Source organism: Podarcis erhardii (assembly GCF_964252035.2).
Source record: "Podarcis erhardii genome assembly, chromosome: 13".
NCBI classification, from domain to species: domain Eukaryota; kingdom Metazoa; phylum Chordata; class Lepidosauria; order Squamata; family Lacertidae; genus Podarcis; species Podarcis erhardii.
The window spans coordinates 14,945,193-14,961,909 of NC_138502.1; the positions used below are offsets into that span (position 1 = coordinate 14,945,193).

Sequence of the window (16,717 nt, forward strand, 5' to 3'; positions counted from 1 at the left end):
TTTGTTGCTCTTTCTTGCGGTAAGAAAGATACAGGACGATGAAGACAAGAACGAGCCGTCTCAAGAACAACTTCTTCTCCAGAGTGATCTCGGCCCTGAATGGGAAACCTGGACTTTGAAAGTCATCCAATCTTCCTTGCTGTATTATACTGTATTGTTTTAATTAGTTTTTTATAGTTGTTCTGATTTTGAGTGGAGTGCCCTACCTGGGTGGATGGGGCAGCCAAGTAATTTCGTTGTCCCCGAGAGGGGGCAATGACAATAAAGATATTATTATTATATTATATTATAAGAGTTGCCAAGGGAGTTCTTTTGCCCAGCACCCTTGGGAGATCACTGGATCTGCTTGCACCCTGTGGCCTAGGCGCCAGCTCCTAGGGACCAGGTCGCTTCCACCACCACCACACCCCCCCCCCGTTGATGGGCATCGCCCTTCAAATGGTGTCTTGTGGTTGATGATGCAGGGTGAGGCTTACCCAATACTTTATTCCAGTTGGCACCCCTGCCTTGGGATGAGTTGAGATTATGGCTGTCCTAGCAGAACCTCGCTTCGTCTGCCTCTGGGCTATGGACCACTGCTGGAAGATGCTGTCCAGCTCTCTGCCAGAGACAAGGTTTCCCCGGCCTTCCTAATCTCTGGAAATGCCCAAGGGACAGCAAGTATTTGCTTCAGCGCTGAGCCATGGGTCCCTCCCTGTGGACTGAGAATGGCTAGAGGGATTCAAAGCAGCAATGTCCTCTGATGTTCTGAATTCCCAGGCCAGGCTTGGCTCTTCATCCTCCTGGGCAGGTAGGAAGAAAAATCCTTCCTGTGGTCCACTCCAGCTCTCCAGCTCTCCAACAGTCTTCTGACGAAAATAGCGACATCCTCTTCCCCATCAGGAAACCTCTCCTGTGTGGGGGAGGCGAGCTATCACTTTGTTATCATGTCTGTATTTTAAGTTCGACTTGGCAGACCTTCTCTGGAAAGGCTAATGTATGGTGCAACTTGTCTGGGAAAATTAATGCCTAGATTCTATTTCACTGGAACTGAGAAAAAATGGCGTCTGCCGCCCGTGGAGGACTTTTGGATGGATTCGGCATAAATACCAGTGCATGAGGATTTATTGCAAACAAAAGACTTACCAGCTATAAAAAAAAGGGAGAGTCATACAAAGTTCACACAGAAGCGTAATATTGTTTACCTTAACTCACCTGTGGAAACAACTCAGAGGCTATTAAAGAAAGAAGAATAATAACAAGAAGATTGAAAGATGGGACTGGTGAATACTAAAAGCAGCAGAGATGATTGGACCCTACTGAACTTGAAGCATGGGAACCCCCAACAAAAAAATTATAATTTGGCAAAATATTAGGACTTTATGATATGTATTTGTATAATTTGGAATAATTAATGTGATTTGATTGGATTTTTAAAATGGAAAACTTAATAAAATTATTATTATAAAAAGGAAACCTCTCCTGTGTTGGATCTCCTGTACACAGAGACACCATATACGCATTGACACTGGTCACCTCGAGCCTATTGCAACCTCTCTGCCAAGCCTACTTCGCAGGATTGTTGTAAATAAAAATTGTGCAAGGAAGGGTATAACACCTTCCGCAGATAAATGGAATGAAATACAATTGTAGTTGTGAGCTGCCTTGAGTCCCCATGAGGGAAAAAGATGGAATAATAATATTAATAATAGAGGAAACTGTGGGAATGATCAGAACAGGGAGGAAATCCTATTGAACTTGGTGGGACTTAGTTCGGAGTCAAAATGCTTCAGATTGCAGTGTAAGGCTGCCCGGTCTTGATCCAGTTCCCTGGGAGTCAGTTCCATTGAATAAAGGGGGCCTACATCTGAGTAGACAGTGTCAGGCTCCATTTACAATACTTCGGTTTTTGAACGTAATCCATTCCGGAAGACTTCTGAAACGTTTGACAACCGAGGCACAGCTTCTGATTGGTTGCAAGAGCTTCTTGCACTCAAGCAGAAGCCATGTTGGACATTCGGGTTCCAAAATATGATAGGAAACTGGAGCATTTACTTCCAGGAGCAGAAGCGTTCGAGAACCGAGGTTTGACTGTAAAGGAATCAACACTCCCCGTGTTTCCTAAGAAATGGCTGGCTGTGGAAACATTGCAATGAAAGGACTTAAAGTGAACTGGTCACTTTTTCCTTCAACATTACAGGAATGGCTTTGTATGCCAGCTTCACCGTTTCCTTCATTTGTTGCAGCGATTTTATTTGCAGCATAAACCATACTCCATTTTTTGCACCTACACACACCACTTTTAATTGCTTTCTGAGATGCAGAAGGAAAAGGACGAGAGGGACATTCAGGGATCAAATCCGAAACTCGGATGGCTTCTGGGACTGTCCCTAGAAAATTGGGACACCATGTGGGCGCCAGCACCCCTCCTGACATGGGAGCAGCAGCAGCAGCAGCAGCAGCCGCCCGGTCTCATGACTCCATCTTTGCTCTTTGCTCTCCTGCATCTTTCTAAAAGGGTGACCGGGAAAGCAGCTGACGTAATTCCTTCATTTATTGCACTCCAAGAAACATATTGACCTTGGGTCACCCACTCCAAGCTCTTCTTCCCCTGCTTTAGATAAGAGGAGTGTGACCTTTCCGGGTGGTTGTTGTCCAAATGCCCGTTGGATCGTGGGCCAAGGCAAATGCCTCCTCTGTTTGGACAACCGCAACACCTCCTTGTGTTGCACAAGGAGCCATTGGGGCAGCTGTTCCCAAGCCAACAACAACCTTGTTGTATCTGCAGCTGCAAACGTGGCTGGTGGGTGAGAAAGGACGGCGGGTGGACTTGATGCAAGCTTGTCAGAGGGTGTGGCGGGGAGAGAGTAAAGCTCTACAAAAGCCAGGAAGCGTGCATACCTTGAGCTAACTTGTCTCAGAATATCCTCTCACCAAGAAGCGAGAAAGCAGAGAAGCAAGATGAAGTTCTGGGTGACTGGTTTGGGTCTTGCCTTCCTCTACGCTGCCCATGCTACGCGTTATGACTTTAAAAAGTGTGACCCAAATAAGGTAACCACCAGCTCTGGTCTTCTGTCGAGCTCCAACCGAGTGCCGTGGCGGGACAACCCCAGGGAGGGGAGACACCATTTGGGGAAGAATTTGGCAATGTCAGATGGCCCATTCCTCAATGGACACTTGTTCCTGTACAAATAGAAAATGTTCCAGGTCCATTGGGGTCTTTGGAGGGTGTGCACCGTGATGTGTGCACTTGGCCATTTCTGCTTACCATCTGCATGGACAGGAACTCCTCATCTTCAGATAAGTCCCATTATTGGAAGGGAACACTTGTACCAGGTAGGCAGTCAGGAATTTCTGCTTGGAGCCCCAGTGTTTTGCTGCACCTTCTGAAAGGGCCACTTGTTTTTTGTCTTCAGAAATTCCCAAAGACCTGGTACACACAGATCTTCGCCACTAACAGCACCCTGCTTTCCGACTATTTAGATGGAATGAGCATGGTGGCTGCCAACTTAACAATCACGAAGGGTGGAAACTTCAATGTCTCTTCCACTTTGCCAACGTAAGTTTCCCTGTTTTTGCTGAGCTGTTGTAGCATCGCCTACAGACAGAAGAAAACCCTGGGGTGTGGTTGCTCTGGTGATTTCTTTTGCTCACCATCAGGTAGAAATTCTGAATCTGAACATGTGAATTTGAAGATTTCCCCGTTTAGATTTTGAGAGATGAGATGAAATTAGAGCAGCACTATGTATCCACTGAGCAAGTTTTAATTTGAATCTATGGTTATGCATCTACTGACTATGCAGAAGAGGGCTACTGATGGCTGCTAACTATGCTTCCAAATACCAATTGCTGGAAATCACAGGAGAGGAAAGCTGCTCTCGGGCTTGAATCCTGCTCACTGGTTTAACATAGGCATCTGGTTGGCCACTGTGAGAACAGGATGCTGGACTAGATGGGCCATTGGTCTGATCCAGAAGGCTCTTTTTATGTCCTTATTAAACCAGAGCCTAGGACTTGCCAATCAGAAGGTTGGTGGTTTGAATCCCCGCGACGGGGGTGAGCTCGGTCCCTGCTCCTGCCAACCTAGCAGTTTGAAAGCACCTCAAAGTGCAAGTAGATAAATAGGTACCGCTCCGGCGGGAAGGTAAACAGCGTTTCCGTGTGCTGCTCTGGTTCGCCAGAAGTGGCTTAGTCATGCTGGCCACATGACCCGGAAGCTGTACGCCGGCTCCCTCGGCCAATAAAGCAAGATGAGCGCTACAACCCCAGAGTCGGTCACGACTGGACCTAATGGTCAGGGGTCCCTTTACCTTACTATGTTAGAATCATAGAATTGTAGTGTTGGAAGGGGGCCAAGGGTCATCTGGTCTAACCCCCAGCAACGCAAATTCGGATTTGCGATGACCTTGAGTTGGATGGCCACTTTCCGAGCCAAAGGTGACAAAACCTCTGTGACATTCCTTCCAAGATTTCCCCCTGGGAAAATAGGGACGTCCTCTTCCATCCCCTTCAACATTTCTCTGATGACCTAGGGACATGCTATTGAAAGGAAAAGTGGGACATTCTGGGATCAAATCAGAAACCTGGATGGCTTCTGTAATTCCAGGACTGCCTCTGGAAAATTGGGACGTTTGGAGGGTCTGAGGCTGGCCTGATTCAGCCAGACGTTTCTGATGTCCTTACCAAGTCCAACGCCTCAGATTTCACAACTGCACCACTGCTCCTCGTGACCTGACCCCTTTCCTCCTTGTCTCCTTTCACAGGCCCTATGGCTGTCTCAAAATGGATATGGCCTTTACCCTAGGGGAAGATGGAAAGTATACCTGCAATAGCGGTCTGTATGAGTGAAATCTCGCTCAGTTTTAACCTGTTACAGCTATTCACCCTGCTTCCCTAAGCAGTGTGAGAAGCCCCAGTTGGCATACCCAAGTTAGGCTCCCTTTGGAAGGGAAGAGGACGGGAAACGTAAGGTGTTTCTGTAATATTTAAGTCAATTTGCATGTTTACAAGTTGAATGTAGTTGTGGTCTTCAGCAGCAGCTTGATGTTTCCAGTGGCAGGAAAGTCTGCTGCCCTCCTATAGGGCAGATGGGCCAGTTTTGTTGTTGTTGCTTAGTCGTTTAGTCATGTCCAACTCTTCGTGACCCCATGGACCACAGCATGCCAGGCACTCCTGTCTTCCACTGCCTCCCGCAGTTTGGTCAAACTCATGTTAGTAGCTTTGAGAGCCAGTGTGGTGTAGTGGTTAAGAGTGGTAGACTCGTAATCTGGGGAACCGGGTTCGCGTCTCCACTCCTCCACATGCAGCTGCTGGGTGACCTTGGGCTAGTCACACTTCTTTGAAGTCTCTCAGCCCCACTCACCTCACAGAGTTTTGTTGTGGGGGAGGAAGGAAAAGGAGAATGTTAGCCGCTTTGAGACTCCTCAGGGTAGTGATAAAGCGGGATATCAAATCCAAACTCTTCTTCTTTGAGAACACTGTCCAACCATCTCGTCTCTGTTGTCCCCTTCTCCTTGTGCCCTCAATCTTTCCCAACATCAGGGTCTTTTCCAAGGAGTCTTCTCTTCTCATGAGGTGGCCAAAGTATTGGAGGCTTCAGGATCTGTCCTTCAGGATCTGTCCAGTCCAATCCTTCCAGTGAGCACTCAGGGCTGAGTTAGGCATCACCCAAAAGGAGGACACCGATTGGAAAATATGTAGATGCAAACCAAGCAATCGTTTTAGGGTTATCTTTAAGCCAGACTTGAACTAGACAGCCCATTAAACAGAGGACACCTTCCATAGAATCCTGGAACCACAGAACCATAGGAGTTAGAAGGAACCCCGAGGGTGATCTTGTCCAACCCCCTACACGCAGGATTCCTTCACCGAAAGAGGCCCCCAAATCCTCTTTAGTCTTAGGAACACAAGGAGGAGCTTCGTTGCTGGATTAGACCAAACATCCATTGAGCACAGCATCCCAGTTTCCACAGCAGCCAAACAGATTGATCCCCACAAGCAGTGGTGGCAGGCAGCCATCTTTATGGTTAGGTAGCCGCTGAGAGCCTTATTCCCCTAGGGTTACCATATTCCGAGAAGTAAAAAAACTGGACACAAAAAGTTTTTGAGCTTTTTAAGGACAATCGCCCAATAGCCCCTCTGCCACCGCCGACCCTGAGCCACCCACGCCAGAGCCCATAGGAGCCAGCTCCTTAATTGTGGGGGCTGGGTACCCACAAAGTCAATGAACAAATGGCCTCTGAGGTGCTGCTTACGAGAGAGAGGCAGTCCAGCTTCCCCCTCTGTAGACAGCCAGAGAATCAACCTTTTTGGGGAGGGGGGCACCCTTTTCCTCCCTATGGAACAGGGTGCCTTGCTGGTGGTGGAGACCAGAGCTGGACTTCCTCCCTCCCTCCCTCTCCCCCCCCTCTCTCTCTCACACACACAGCTGCATTGCAGACATTCAATGTCACATGCACAGGCCTGCATGTAATGGGTGTGACGTCACACGCACAACATTGTGCGTGTGATGTCACATGAACTATTCAATAACACCCACACCCAAGTATTATCCATTCTTGTTTTCTGTTTGAATGGTTTGATGACTTAATGCGCTTTTAACAGCTTACAGCCGTGAAGGACAGATGAGTCAAGTTTATTCATTTATTTTTAAGGGAAACATTCCCGCTGGTGCTAAATTTCGCACCGATTGAAGAGTCCCCAATTCATTACGCATGCCTTCCTCTCTCTCTTTTTTCTCCAGAATGGGGTAAAGGCGTCGTCCTAGATGGGCAGACAGATTGTAAGAGCTACTGCATTGTCACGGCTGCACACACACGGGATGGCGTCATGTCCGTTTATTTGACCCTTTATGGTATGTGGCCAAGGAGACTCCCTCCCTCACCTTGAAGAGGGAAGAGAGAGAACATTTATTAAGTCGTTACATTTATACATATTACCATTCCGCCCATATAATCAAGGGGATTTTCAATTCAAAATAATGGTGTAGGACAGCCTGTGTCAGCCCGGTCCCCTCCTGGGGCTTCGGATGACAACTCCCATCAGCCCTAGCTAGCATAGTATAACTTCCAAGTGTCCTGATTTTCCAAGGACAGTCCTGGAAGTACAGAAGCTGCCTCAGTTTCTGATTTGATCCCAGACTGTCGCGCTTGTCCTTTTCCCAGACCCCCAAGTACCTCGAATTTCCAAGGACAGTCCCAGAGCTACAGAAGCCATACTGGTTTCTGTTTGGATCCCAGTATGTCTCGTTCTTCGTTTTTCCTCCTCGCCTTGGGGAACAGTTAAAAGTAGTGTGTATAGGTGCAAAAACAGAGTCCTGTTTATCCTGAAAATAAATTCCCCGCACCAAATGAAGGAAATGGTGAAGCTGGAATACAAAGCTATTCCTATAATGTTGAAGGAAATGGTCACCAGTCTGCTTTAAATCCTTACCGCTAAAATTTTATTTCATCCCCATTATGTGTGGAAAGTGTTATACACCATCCCTTCCCCCTCACATTTTTTTTTACCACACTCTTGTGATGTAGGTGAGGTGGAAAAGTTGCAATTGGCTCAAGGTGACCGATGTTGACGTGTCCATGACAGCTATTTGTGCAGGAGAAGCTTTCTGATGTAGAACAGGATGTCCCTATTTTCACTGGAGAGATGTTGGAGGGGGTTGTATTGTGCCCTGAACATATTCACCTCACATTCCTTATTCGGAAGACTTAGCCAGAAATTCACTCTTTCCCCTCTCCCCCTTCCAATAGTTTTCATACATGTTTTATTTGCACAAATGCTGCCTTCTAGTGACGGGAGGTATGAAACGCATGTAGGGTTCAGGTCTTGTCTCTTTTCCAGGTATTGGAAAAATTCCCACGCGAGAGTCCAAGCAGATCTTTGCAAAACAGTTCGCAAAATTAGGCTTGGAAGAGAAGTATTTGGTACAATTTCCTCCAGAAGGTAAGACCTAAGAGAAGTTGTTCTTGTATGTCCCAGTGAGGTGGAGAACATCCGGTTGTCAGGTACTAAGGAACAGATAACTCCACTGGGCTTAGAAATTTAAAAACTTTCAGGGGGGCCTCAGTTTTGGGGAAGGGAGATATCAGATTCAAGAACTGTAGAAGTGAAGACTGGTGTAAAAATGCGATTTTGTGCACGTGGGGAGAATTCCTGCATCTCTTTGCCTTTTTTCTTGCACAACGAACTCGCCAGTTCATTCACCGTCATGTCGCCCTGTTTCTGCCTTCCCCAGACAGGTGTCCTCCAGGTGTTGCCTCCATCAATCATTGGAGTCAGCCTGGCCAAGGTTCAGGGATGATGGGATTCCAGCTAGAGGCCATTGGGTTGGGGCTGGGCTGGGCGAGTCACACACAAGCTGCCTTCTAAGCTATGAAGGCACCAGACACATCCGGAGCAATAAGCAAAGGATGTTCCCCCACTTTAGACCACCAGTAATTTTTGACGGATGCAATAATCTTGTTTCTTGGTTTGTTTCCACAGTGGCCTGTGCAGACTAAAGACAATAGGTGAGATTTCTTTAAGGCATCGATTCCATTTAGGGCCAAGGCATAAAAAGGAACAGGCCCTTTTGCAACTCAATGCAGTTTGTGTGGTGGCAGAATATGGGCACAGAAATAAAAAGGACATATGTCGCTTTAACTAAATGCCCCTAAAAGGTGATATTTGGGGGCAGGCAGAGCTCAATCCTTTGATCCACTTCTGAATGCCTCAAATCACTACTGCATCTTAGAGAACGAGGGTTGTTGTTGTTTGTTTGTTTACTCCATGGGTAGGCAAACTAAGGCCCGGGGGCCGGTTCCAGCCCAATCACCTTCTAAATCCAGCCCACAGATGGTTCGGGAATCAGTGTGTTTTTACATGAGCAGAATGTGTGTTTTTATTTTAAATGCATCTTTGGGTTATTTGTGGGGCATGGGAATTTGTTGTTGTTTTCTTTTTTAAAAAAAATATAGTCCGGCCCCCACAAGGTCTGAGGGACAGTGGACTGGCCCCCTGCTGAAAAAGTTTGCTGACCCCTCGTTTACTCCCCCTATTCTGCTTCTCCACCTGATACTAGGATATGTTCCAGGTTCTCAGTCTAGATGGACAATGAGCAAGGACAATGAGTGACACTTTCTGTGATGGCACACACCTTAGATTGGAAGTACATTTAAAGCACTCCCAAGGAATCCTGGGAACTTGTTAAGGGTGCTTGGAATTGCAGCTCTATGAGGGGTTTTTTGTGGGGGGGGGTATGTTTGTGTGTGTTGCTTTAGATATGTGGTGTCTGCAGCTCTGTCTGTTTTCTGCTTTCTGAGTAGGAAGCTCTGCGTAAGAGTGGCAGTGGGCAGAGGAAAAGATGAGAAGCCCTAAGAATTCTGCTGGTGAAAGTGAGGGTAGAATCCACTTGCAGGGATGAATGTCTGCTGCAGACGGCATTCCTCTTTCAACAAAGTCTTCGGGATGTGCTTTTCTGGGTGCGGCCATAGCATAGTGGCCGAGCACATACTCTGAGTGCAGAAGGTCCCGGGTTCAAGTCTCTTCATCCCCCATTAAGAGAACTCAGAAAGACTCCTCTCCGCTTGCCCCCACGGAGAACTGCTTTCCGCCACCAGCTGGTCGGATCAGTGTCTTGACTTAGGATCGGGTTAAGTGTAGGAATGCAATAAGGAAAACACTTCCCTGAAACGTAGGTTTATACAGTGTTCGGTATTGGGGGCGGGTGGGGGAACGACGACAATGACGAAATTAGGATGTATAAAGAGCTAAAAACTTCAGAAGATAACCTCTTAAACTAGATGCCTAATTTATGGGGTTTCACCATTGGTCAAGGCAAATGGATTCTCCATGCCCTCCCATCTGTAAAAAATTGCTATTGGTACATTGTAAGGGCAAAAATATGGCCCTCATCAACCAATGGACAGATGATATGACAACTCTTGCAAGCAATAGACTCTTGCAAGCCTATGGACAAAGATGATGCATGGACAAATTTATTGGAATGTATTTGTCGAAACCACAGTGACACATGGATTAACATATACAATAGGTTTATCCATCTACATATATACTATCTAGTTTTGTGGCCTTAATTGTATTTTATGCTCTTTTTCCTATTGCTGTTTTCCCCTGCTTTTTAAAAGGTTTCTAATATATTCTTTCCCCCTCTTTTTTCTATTCTTCCTTCCCCCCTTTTTTATTTGCTTTAATCTACTAGAACAATCTCAATAAAATTATAAATATTTTTAAAAGTGCTGGAAGGTGGAATCTGTCACCCTCCAGATGTTCTTTTTTTCCAGCTGCCCTCATCCTCATGCTAGCAGGGGCTGCTGGGAGCTGGAGTCCACCAACAGCCAGAGGGTAGCGCTTTTCCAGCCCCTGACTTAGAGGTCAAACACTAGGGAAGTCTCGTATTCAGGGCTTGTCCACACTTGGCTTACCCCATGTTTATAAAGCACAGAGCCGAGCAGTTTTCCATTTGCCCCACTGCTTTCCCTGGGGGAAACGCTCTATTGACCTGAATTGGAGCAAACAGCCATTGGGGGGAAACCCGATGGAAGTTTGCTCGGTTTGGCAGTCAAAAGTGGGTGTTTGTGGCTCGTCCAAAAGGTGGTCGTGCTGGAAAGGGAGAGAGAGGCGGCAGCCTTTTAGAGTGGACTGCATTAGGCCAACTTAATGCTCCTGTTTCACAACCGTTCTTGTCTTGTAGGTAACAAAAGCCAATGGGACAGCAGATCAGATGATACCACCCGCTGCTTTTCCTGCGCAATCCCCTTGCGGGCTTTGCTAAACTCCTGGGGTGGAAGACCCCTCTTGCTCTCAATAAATAGATTGAGAAACAGCAGCTTATATTTTTGTCTCTATGTGCCAGAAGGGCAGAGGTGGTTTAAGAGGGTGGGGAGCTGCAACCGGGCATCGCGCCACAGAAATAACGCTGCAGAACAGACTGCGAGAAGCACCCAATTTTAGCGTCACTGAAACTGGGAAGCCCCAAGTTGGCCACAGGGAAGGGACCCCAAGTTTAAAAGCCAGGATTGTATTCATTGCTAGTGCTACGCAGGGTAGACCCATTGAAATCAATGAGCAGAGCCAAGGGTTCACCCACAACTTCTACTAGACCCATCACTTCCCCCCAAGGAAAACCTGCTCTTCAACGTGGAATCAGAGTAAACGCCCAACGGGTTCAAGTTACAAGAAAGGTGATTCCGACTCAACATCAGGAAGAGCTTTCTGACAGTCTTCTTCTTTGGCGATCACTCGTAAGATTGTCTTCCATGAACACGGTTTTAACAGTGAGTCCATAAGTGACTGTGGAGGCCAGTTCTGGATCCACACGTCCTTCTACAGTGGGGACATAGGTTGATCACAGTGAGGGTTTGCCAAGCGTGCCTTCCTCTTAGCGCGTTTCTCCCTTGAGTCCTGAGTTGGAACGTCTTCAAAGCCCATGACACCTTTGGTAAAGGCTGTTCTCCAATTGGAGCGCTCACAGGCCAGTATTTCCCAGTTGTCGGTGTTTATACTACATTTTTTAAGATTTGCCTTGAGAGAGAGTCTTTAAACCTCTTTTGTTGACCACCACCTTTCCATTTTTAAGTTGGGAATAGAGTAGTCGATTTGGAAGGCGATCATCAGTCATCCACACAACATGACCAGTCCAACGAAGTTGATGTTGAAGAATCATCGGTTATCTTTGCTTCTTCCAGTACACTGGCATTAGTTTGCCTGTCTTCCCTAGTGATGTGTAAAAATGGTCAGAGACACCGGTGATGAAATCTTTCGAGGAGTTCTTTGACCATGGAATGGAAGTTTGTGAACACTCCCTCAGTGGAGGTTTTGAAGTAGAGGTTGGATGGACATCTGTCATGAATGATTGAGTTGAGATTTCTGCATTGCAGAACCAAAGGACCCTTGGGATTCTTTCCAATTATACAATTCTATGATTCTGTAATCCTATCTAAACCATCTAAGCTGGTGGTCATCATGGCTTAACTGTGTGCAGTGTGGAGAAGTTCTTCCTTACGGCTCATGAAACCTTCCAACATTTAGCTTCCTAGAATGACCACGGATTCTGGTGTTATGCGAGTGGGAGAATTCCACCCCTCCACTTTTTCCATGCCATGCATCATTTTATACAGTAAATGTGTATCATGTCATCAATTCTTCGCCTTGTCTCAAAAAAGGAGACTTCTCCATGGCTGCCCTGAAGGATAGCTCAGTCAGTAGAGCATGAGACTTACTCTGAGGGTCATGGGTTTAAGCCCCATGTTGGGCGAAATTGCAGGGGGTTGAGCTAGATGACCCTCAAGGTCCCTTCCAACTTGGTGATTCTGTGGGAGCATAGAGTGAACTAACAAACTAATTAACTAATTATTTGGAATTCTTGAAATACCTGGGTATGATAATACCCCATGATTTAAATAAAGTGGAAGTACTAAATCTTAAACCATTCTTCCACTTTGTTTCTATATTTATTTATCCTTTATTATAATATATATATATATTAAAATCCAGTTGAAGGAAGATGCAGTTATCCTGGCTGGGCAAGATACTTTCTTAAAAAAAGAAGATGACTGCAAAATTGACTCATATATAGAAACGATGGAAGGGGGGGGGTGGGTTTTCCTAATTTGAAGCTTTGTTGTTATGTCGTTCATCTGAAAAACATGAGTCTTGTTGTGAAAGGTGATAACTAAAGGTTTCTTCCATATGACCCCCTTTTAAAATCATCCTTGTCAAAATATAACAACAATGACGTCTAACAGTTTAAAGGTTGGAAGGAACAAGGTCACCATTATTTTAAAGATTCCTATCGATCTGGCATCCATCCCATGCCAATTACTGAGCTGAAGGACAAACTGGGTACTGTTAGTCGTACATGACTGCTGCGATATCAGGTGTAGTATCTTATTTCTGTGCCAATAATTATGCAACGAGTCCATGGGCCTGTGTTGGGAATTTTATTTCCCTCAAAACCATTTCCTGCTGAAGTCCTATTATCTGAGGTTTGTCCTCACCTCCGCTTTCTCTGCCGCTTTCCCCAGGGAAAACCCACAGTTTCCCACTGAATTGGACCAAACAGCAGAACCGGCCCCGCCTGCCCCACCACCTCTGTCAGTGGCAGAGAATTGGTGCCACCGATTTTCGGCTACATTGCATCCGTTTTGAGTGAGATCTCTGTAATTCCAGGACTGTCCCTGGAAAATCGGGACACTTGGAAGGTCTGTACAAGGAGTGTGCTTTGAACTCAGGGCTGATCTTGCAACTGGGTGGGAGCAGGTTTCTTTCTTCACTTCACTTCACTTCACTTCACACTTCAAATTTATATACTGCCTTTCTATATTACCATGCACAAGGCAATTGTAATGGTTGTGAGGGGGTTACTTGTGCGTAAATTGCCTTCGGTTTAGTTAGATTGCTTGCCCAACCATGCTTAGGCTCACAGCTCGCCCTCCGTGACCTGTTAGTCACTTGCAGAATCCGTCAGTGGGCGTTTCTTGAACCTCTTCCAGCATAAAAGCTGTTTGACGCCAAGTCTCCTCCTATGTTCCCTGCGTGGAACGCGTCTGCAGGGGCGTGCCAGCGCTCTCTCCACTAGTTTCGGGTGAAGGGTCTTGGAGCCCTGTCTCCAATTCCTCCATCTCCCTCTCTTCTCTATTGGTGTTACGCGGCATTCCTTCCCCCCTGCTGGTCCCCTCTCCGGCATCGCTCTGGAGCCCTGCTTCCGCCTCTCGCTCTGATATCAGTTCCCTGACAGCAATTTACAGCAACAAAATATACAACAAAGAGCACACATCATGTAACAATCTGATCCAATGCAAAACGTCCTAATAAACCATACAGTAGCTTTAAAATGGAATGACTTATATCAAATAAAGTAATATTAAATATAATAGTACACAATAAAATTAAATCTCAGAACACCAGCAAATAATAATTAAACAGAAATTCACTCTGAAAAATTACAATAAATAATTACTTAAGCTATGATCAATAAAAATAACTGAAAGTCACAATGCATCAAGTACAGTAATACCTTGGTTTTCGAACAGCTTAGTTCTTGAATGTTTTGGCTCCCAGACGCCGTAAACCTGGAAGTGACTGTTCTGGTTTTGAAATGATATTTTGGCAGCCGAACATCCGGCGGGGCTTCCGCGGCATCCGATTGGCTGCATGAACTTCCTGCAGCCAATCAGAAGCCGCGCTTTGGTTTTTGAACGATTTGGAAGTCGAATGGACTTCTGGAACGGATTCCATTTGACTCCCAAGGTACGACTGTACCTGCTCTGGGTTATGGGTTGGTAACTGGTTATTATACTGGCCAAACTGGGAACCACGAGATGGAGGCTGCGTACTCCACACAATATGTTGAAAGCACATGGATTTTCCCGAAGAATAATGGGAAGCATAGGGTTGGGAATTATAGATTTTTTGAGGTATCTCCCACCATTTGCAGAATTCGGATACAGAATTGTAGGCTGTGAAATCTGGGGGATTTATTTCTTGCAACCAAGCATCCTCTTAATTCAGGGAATAGGGCGCATCCTGACCCTGGGGCTGGATGTGGCCTTTGGAGCCAGGGGTCTTCCCTCGTTGGTCCCTCTCACTACTCTTCAAATTCCATGCTGGCTGCAGGGGGGGGGGGGCAAGACATTGCAAGTGATGGGCGAAAGATTTATACGATCTGAAGAGAAACCAGAGTATGAAGACATTGCAAGTGATGGGGCAGGAGGTAGATGGCCTTTAACAGCTGGAAGAGGAGAGGTGTGTAGATGACAGAGGGAGTCTTATTTGTCATCACTGCGTGTGAGTGTGTGCGTGCACATACACGCATGCCCCTGCCATAGGCCGGAAATGGGCGTGTGGGGTGCATATGATTGGGTGCTGAATGGGGCGCAGCTTAGCACCCCAAGCCTTAATGAATTTCAAACACTTGCTAATTCCAGGGATTAGAAGTGTCTAGGACACAGCTTAGCATCCCAAGCCTTAATTAATTTCTAACACCCGCTGGACCCAGGAATTTAGGGGAGTCTGGAACTCATAACAATATATTAGATGGCTTTTATAAAATAAAAATACTAAAAAAAAATACTAAAAAAAACCCTCTCTGTCCCATTGGAATCATGATCCAGATGGTTTAAATGGATCCTTTTTGACAATGCAAATGGCAGGCTCCAGATCAGGGTTTAAGCCCATCTGCTCCCATGGCAGGGTCTCAATATTAAGTGTTCTAATGTCAGGTATACTTACTTCGTTAAAATGAACTTTATATAGTTCAATTAGTGGTGGGGTTTTTTTAGGATTAGTAATATTCTGGCTGTTGAAAGATCACCTGTTTTCCAAGATTCCATACACTCTTTGGTCATTTGTGCCCAAAACTTAATTGTAATATTACTTCATGTCGTTGAATCAGCAGATTCCCTTTTATCTCGTCATGCATTTCCTGCCTCACGTCTCCTCCTCTTCTTTTACAAACTTCCCGGAGGATCGCATTCTTCCATGGGAGTGGCTTTGAGTTTTGTCTAATTAAATTTTATAATACCATCAAAGAAACAACAATGGTACATTATTATTATTTTTACCACGACACAAATCACACCACTGACGACATAAAAAAGGAAAGCAAAGAAGCAAGGAATGTGGTCCCATTTAGTAAAGAAGCAGGCAAAGCAACAGGACTTATGTGTATACCCTGCTATGGACTAAAACAAAGACAATCCGCATTTGAAAAGTACTGTATTTTTCGCTCCATAAGGTGCACCTAGTTTTTAGAGGGGGAAATCAAGAAAAAATTATTATTATTATTATTATTATTATTATTATTATTATTAATAGATTTTATTAAAGTTTTGAAGGTTACAGAAAGAAAAGTAGAAAACGTTGAACAAACAAAGCACAAAAAAAGAAAAAAAGGGGAAAAAAACACAAATCCAACCTTTACATAACTTTCTTTCCTTTGCTTATTTCCTTGACCTCCTCACACCTCCCTTTTTTGTATTCTAGTTCAATTAGATATTTCAGCAAATCCTTTCCATCTTTGTTTTTATCCTAAAAATTTATCTTGATATACTATAATTTTACATTCTCCTCTTTCACTAATTACCAATCCATTTTTACTTAATCCTTTATAACATTTCTGCTAAAACCACATAGCTTCATTCCAACATCCTTCTAACATTCCTTAATTTTACAATGTTTCTGTAGATAAACTTTAATTTTTTTCCAATCTTCTTCCACCGCCTCTTCTCCCTGGTCTCGGATTCTGCCAGTCATTTCCGCCAGTTCCTTGTAGTCCATCACCTTCATCTGCCATTCTTCCCGGGTGGGTAAATCTTGTGTCTTCCAATACTTTGCAAGAAGTATTCTTGCTGCTGTTGTGGCATACATAAAGAAAGTTCTATCCTTCTTTGACACCAATTGGCCGACCATGCCCAGGAGAAAGGCCTCTGGTTTCTTCAGAAAGGTATATTTAAATACCTTTTTCATTTCGTTATAGATCATCTCCCAGAAAGTCTTAATCCTTGGGCATGTCCACCAAAGGTGAAAGAATGTACCTTCAGTCTCTTTGTATTTCCAACATTTATTTTCGGGCAAATGATAAATTTTTGCAAGCTTGACTGGTGTCATGTACCACCTATAGATCATTTTCATTATATTCTCTCTTAAGGCATTACATGCCGTAAACGTCATACCTGTGGTCCATAACTGTTCCCAGTCAGCCATCATAATATTATGTCCAACATCTTGTGCCCATTTAATC

At 45.2% G+C, this 16,717-nt stretch overlaps 1 protein-coding gene across 1 annotated transcript; it reads left to right on the forward strand.

Annotated features, from left to right (window-relative positions):
• The first annotated feature begins 2,728 nt into the window (after nt 1-2,728).
• On the forward strand, nt 2,729-10,804 carry LOC309327279 (extracellular fatty acid-binding protein-like). Its single transcript, XM_081836444.1, has 7 exons — nt 2,729-3,030; nt 3,396-3,538; nt 4,743-4,813; nt 6,722-6,832; nt 7,819-7,920; nt 8,461-8,486; nt 10,670-10,804. The coding sequence occupies exons 1-6, from the start codon at nt 2,941-2,943 to the stop codon at nt 8,475-8,477; spliced, it is 534 nt and encodes a 177-aa protein (XP_081692570.1). The 5' UTR covers nt 2,729-2,940; the 3' UTR covers nt 8,478-8,486; nt 10,670-10,804.
• The last annotated feature ends 5,913 nt before the right edge of the window (nt 10,805-16,717 follow it).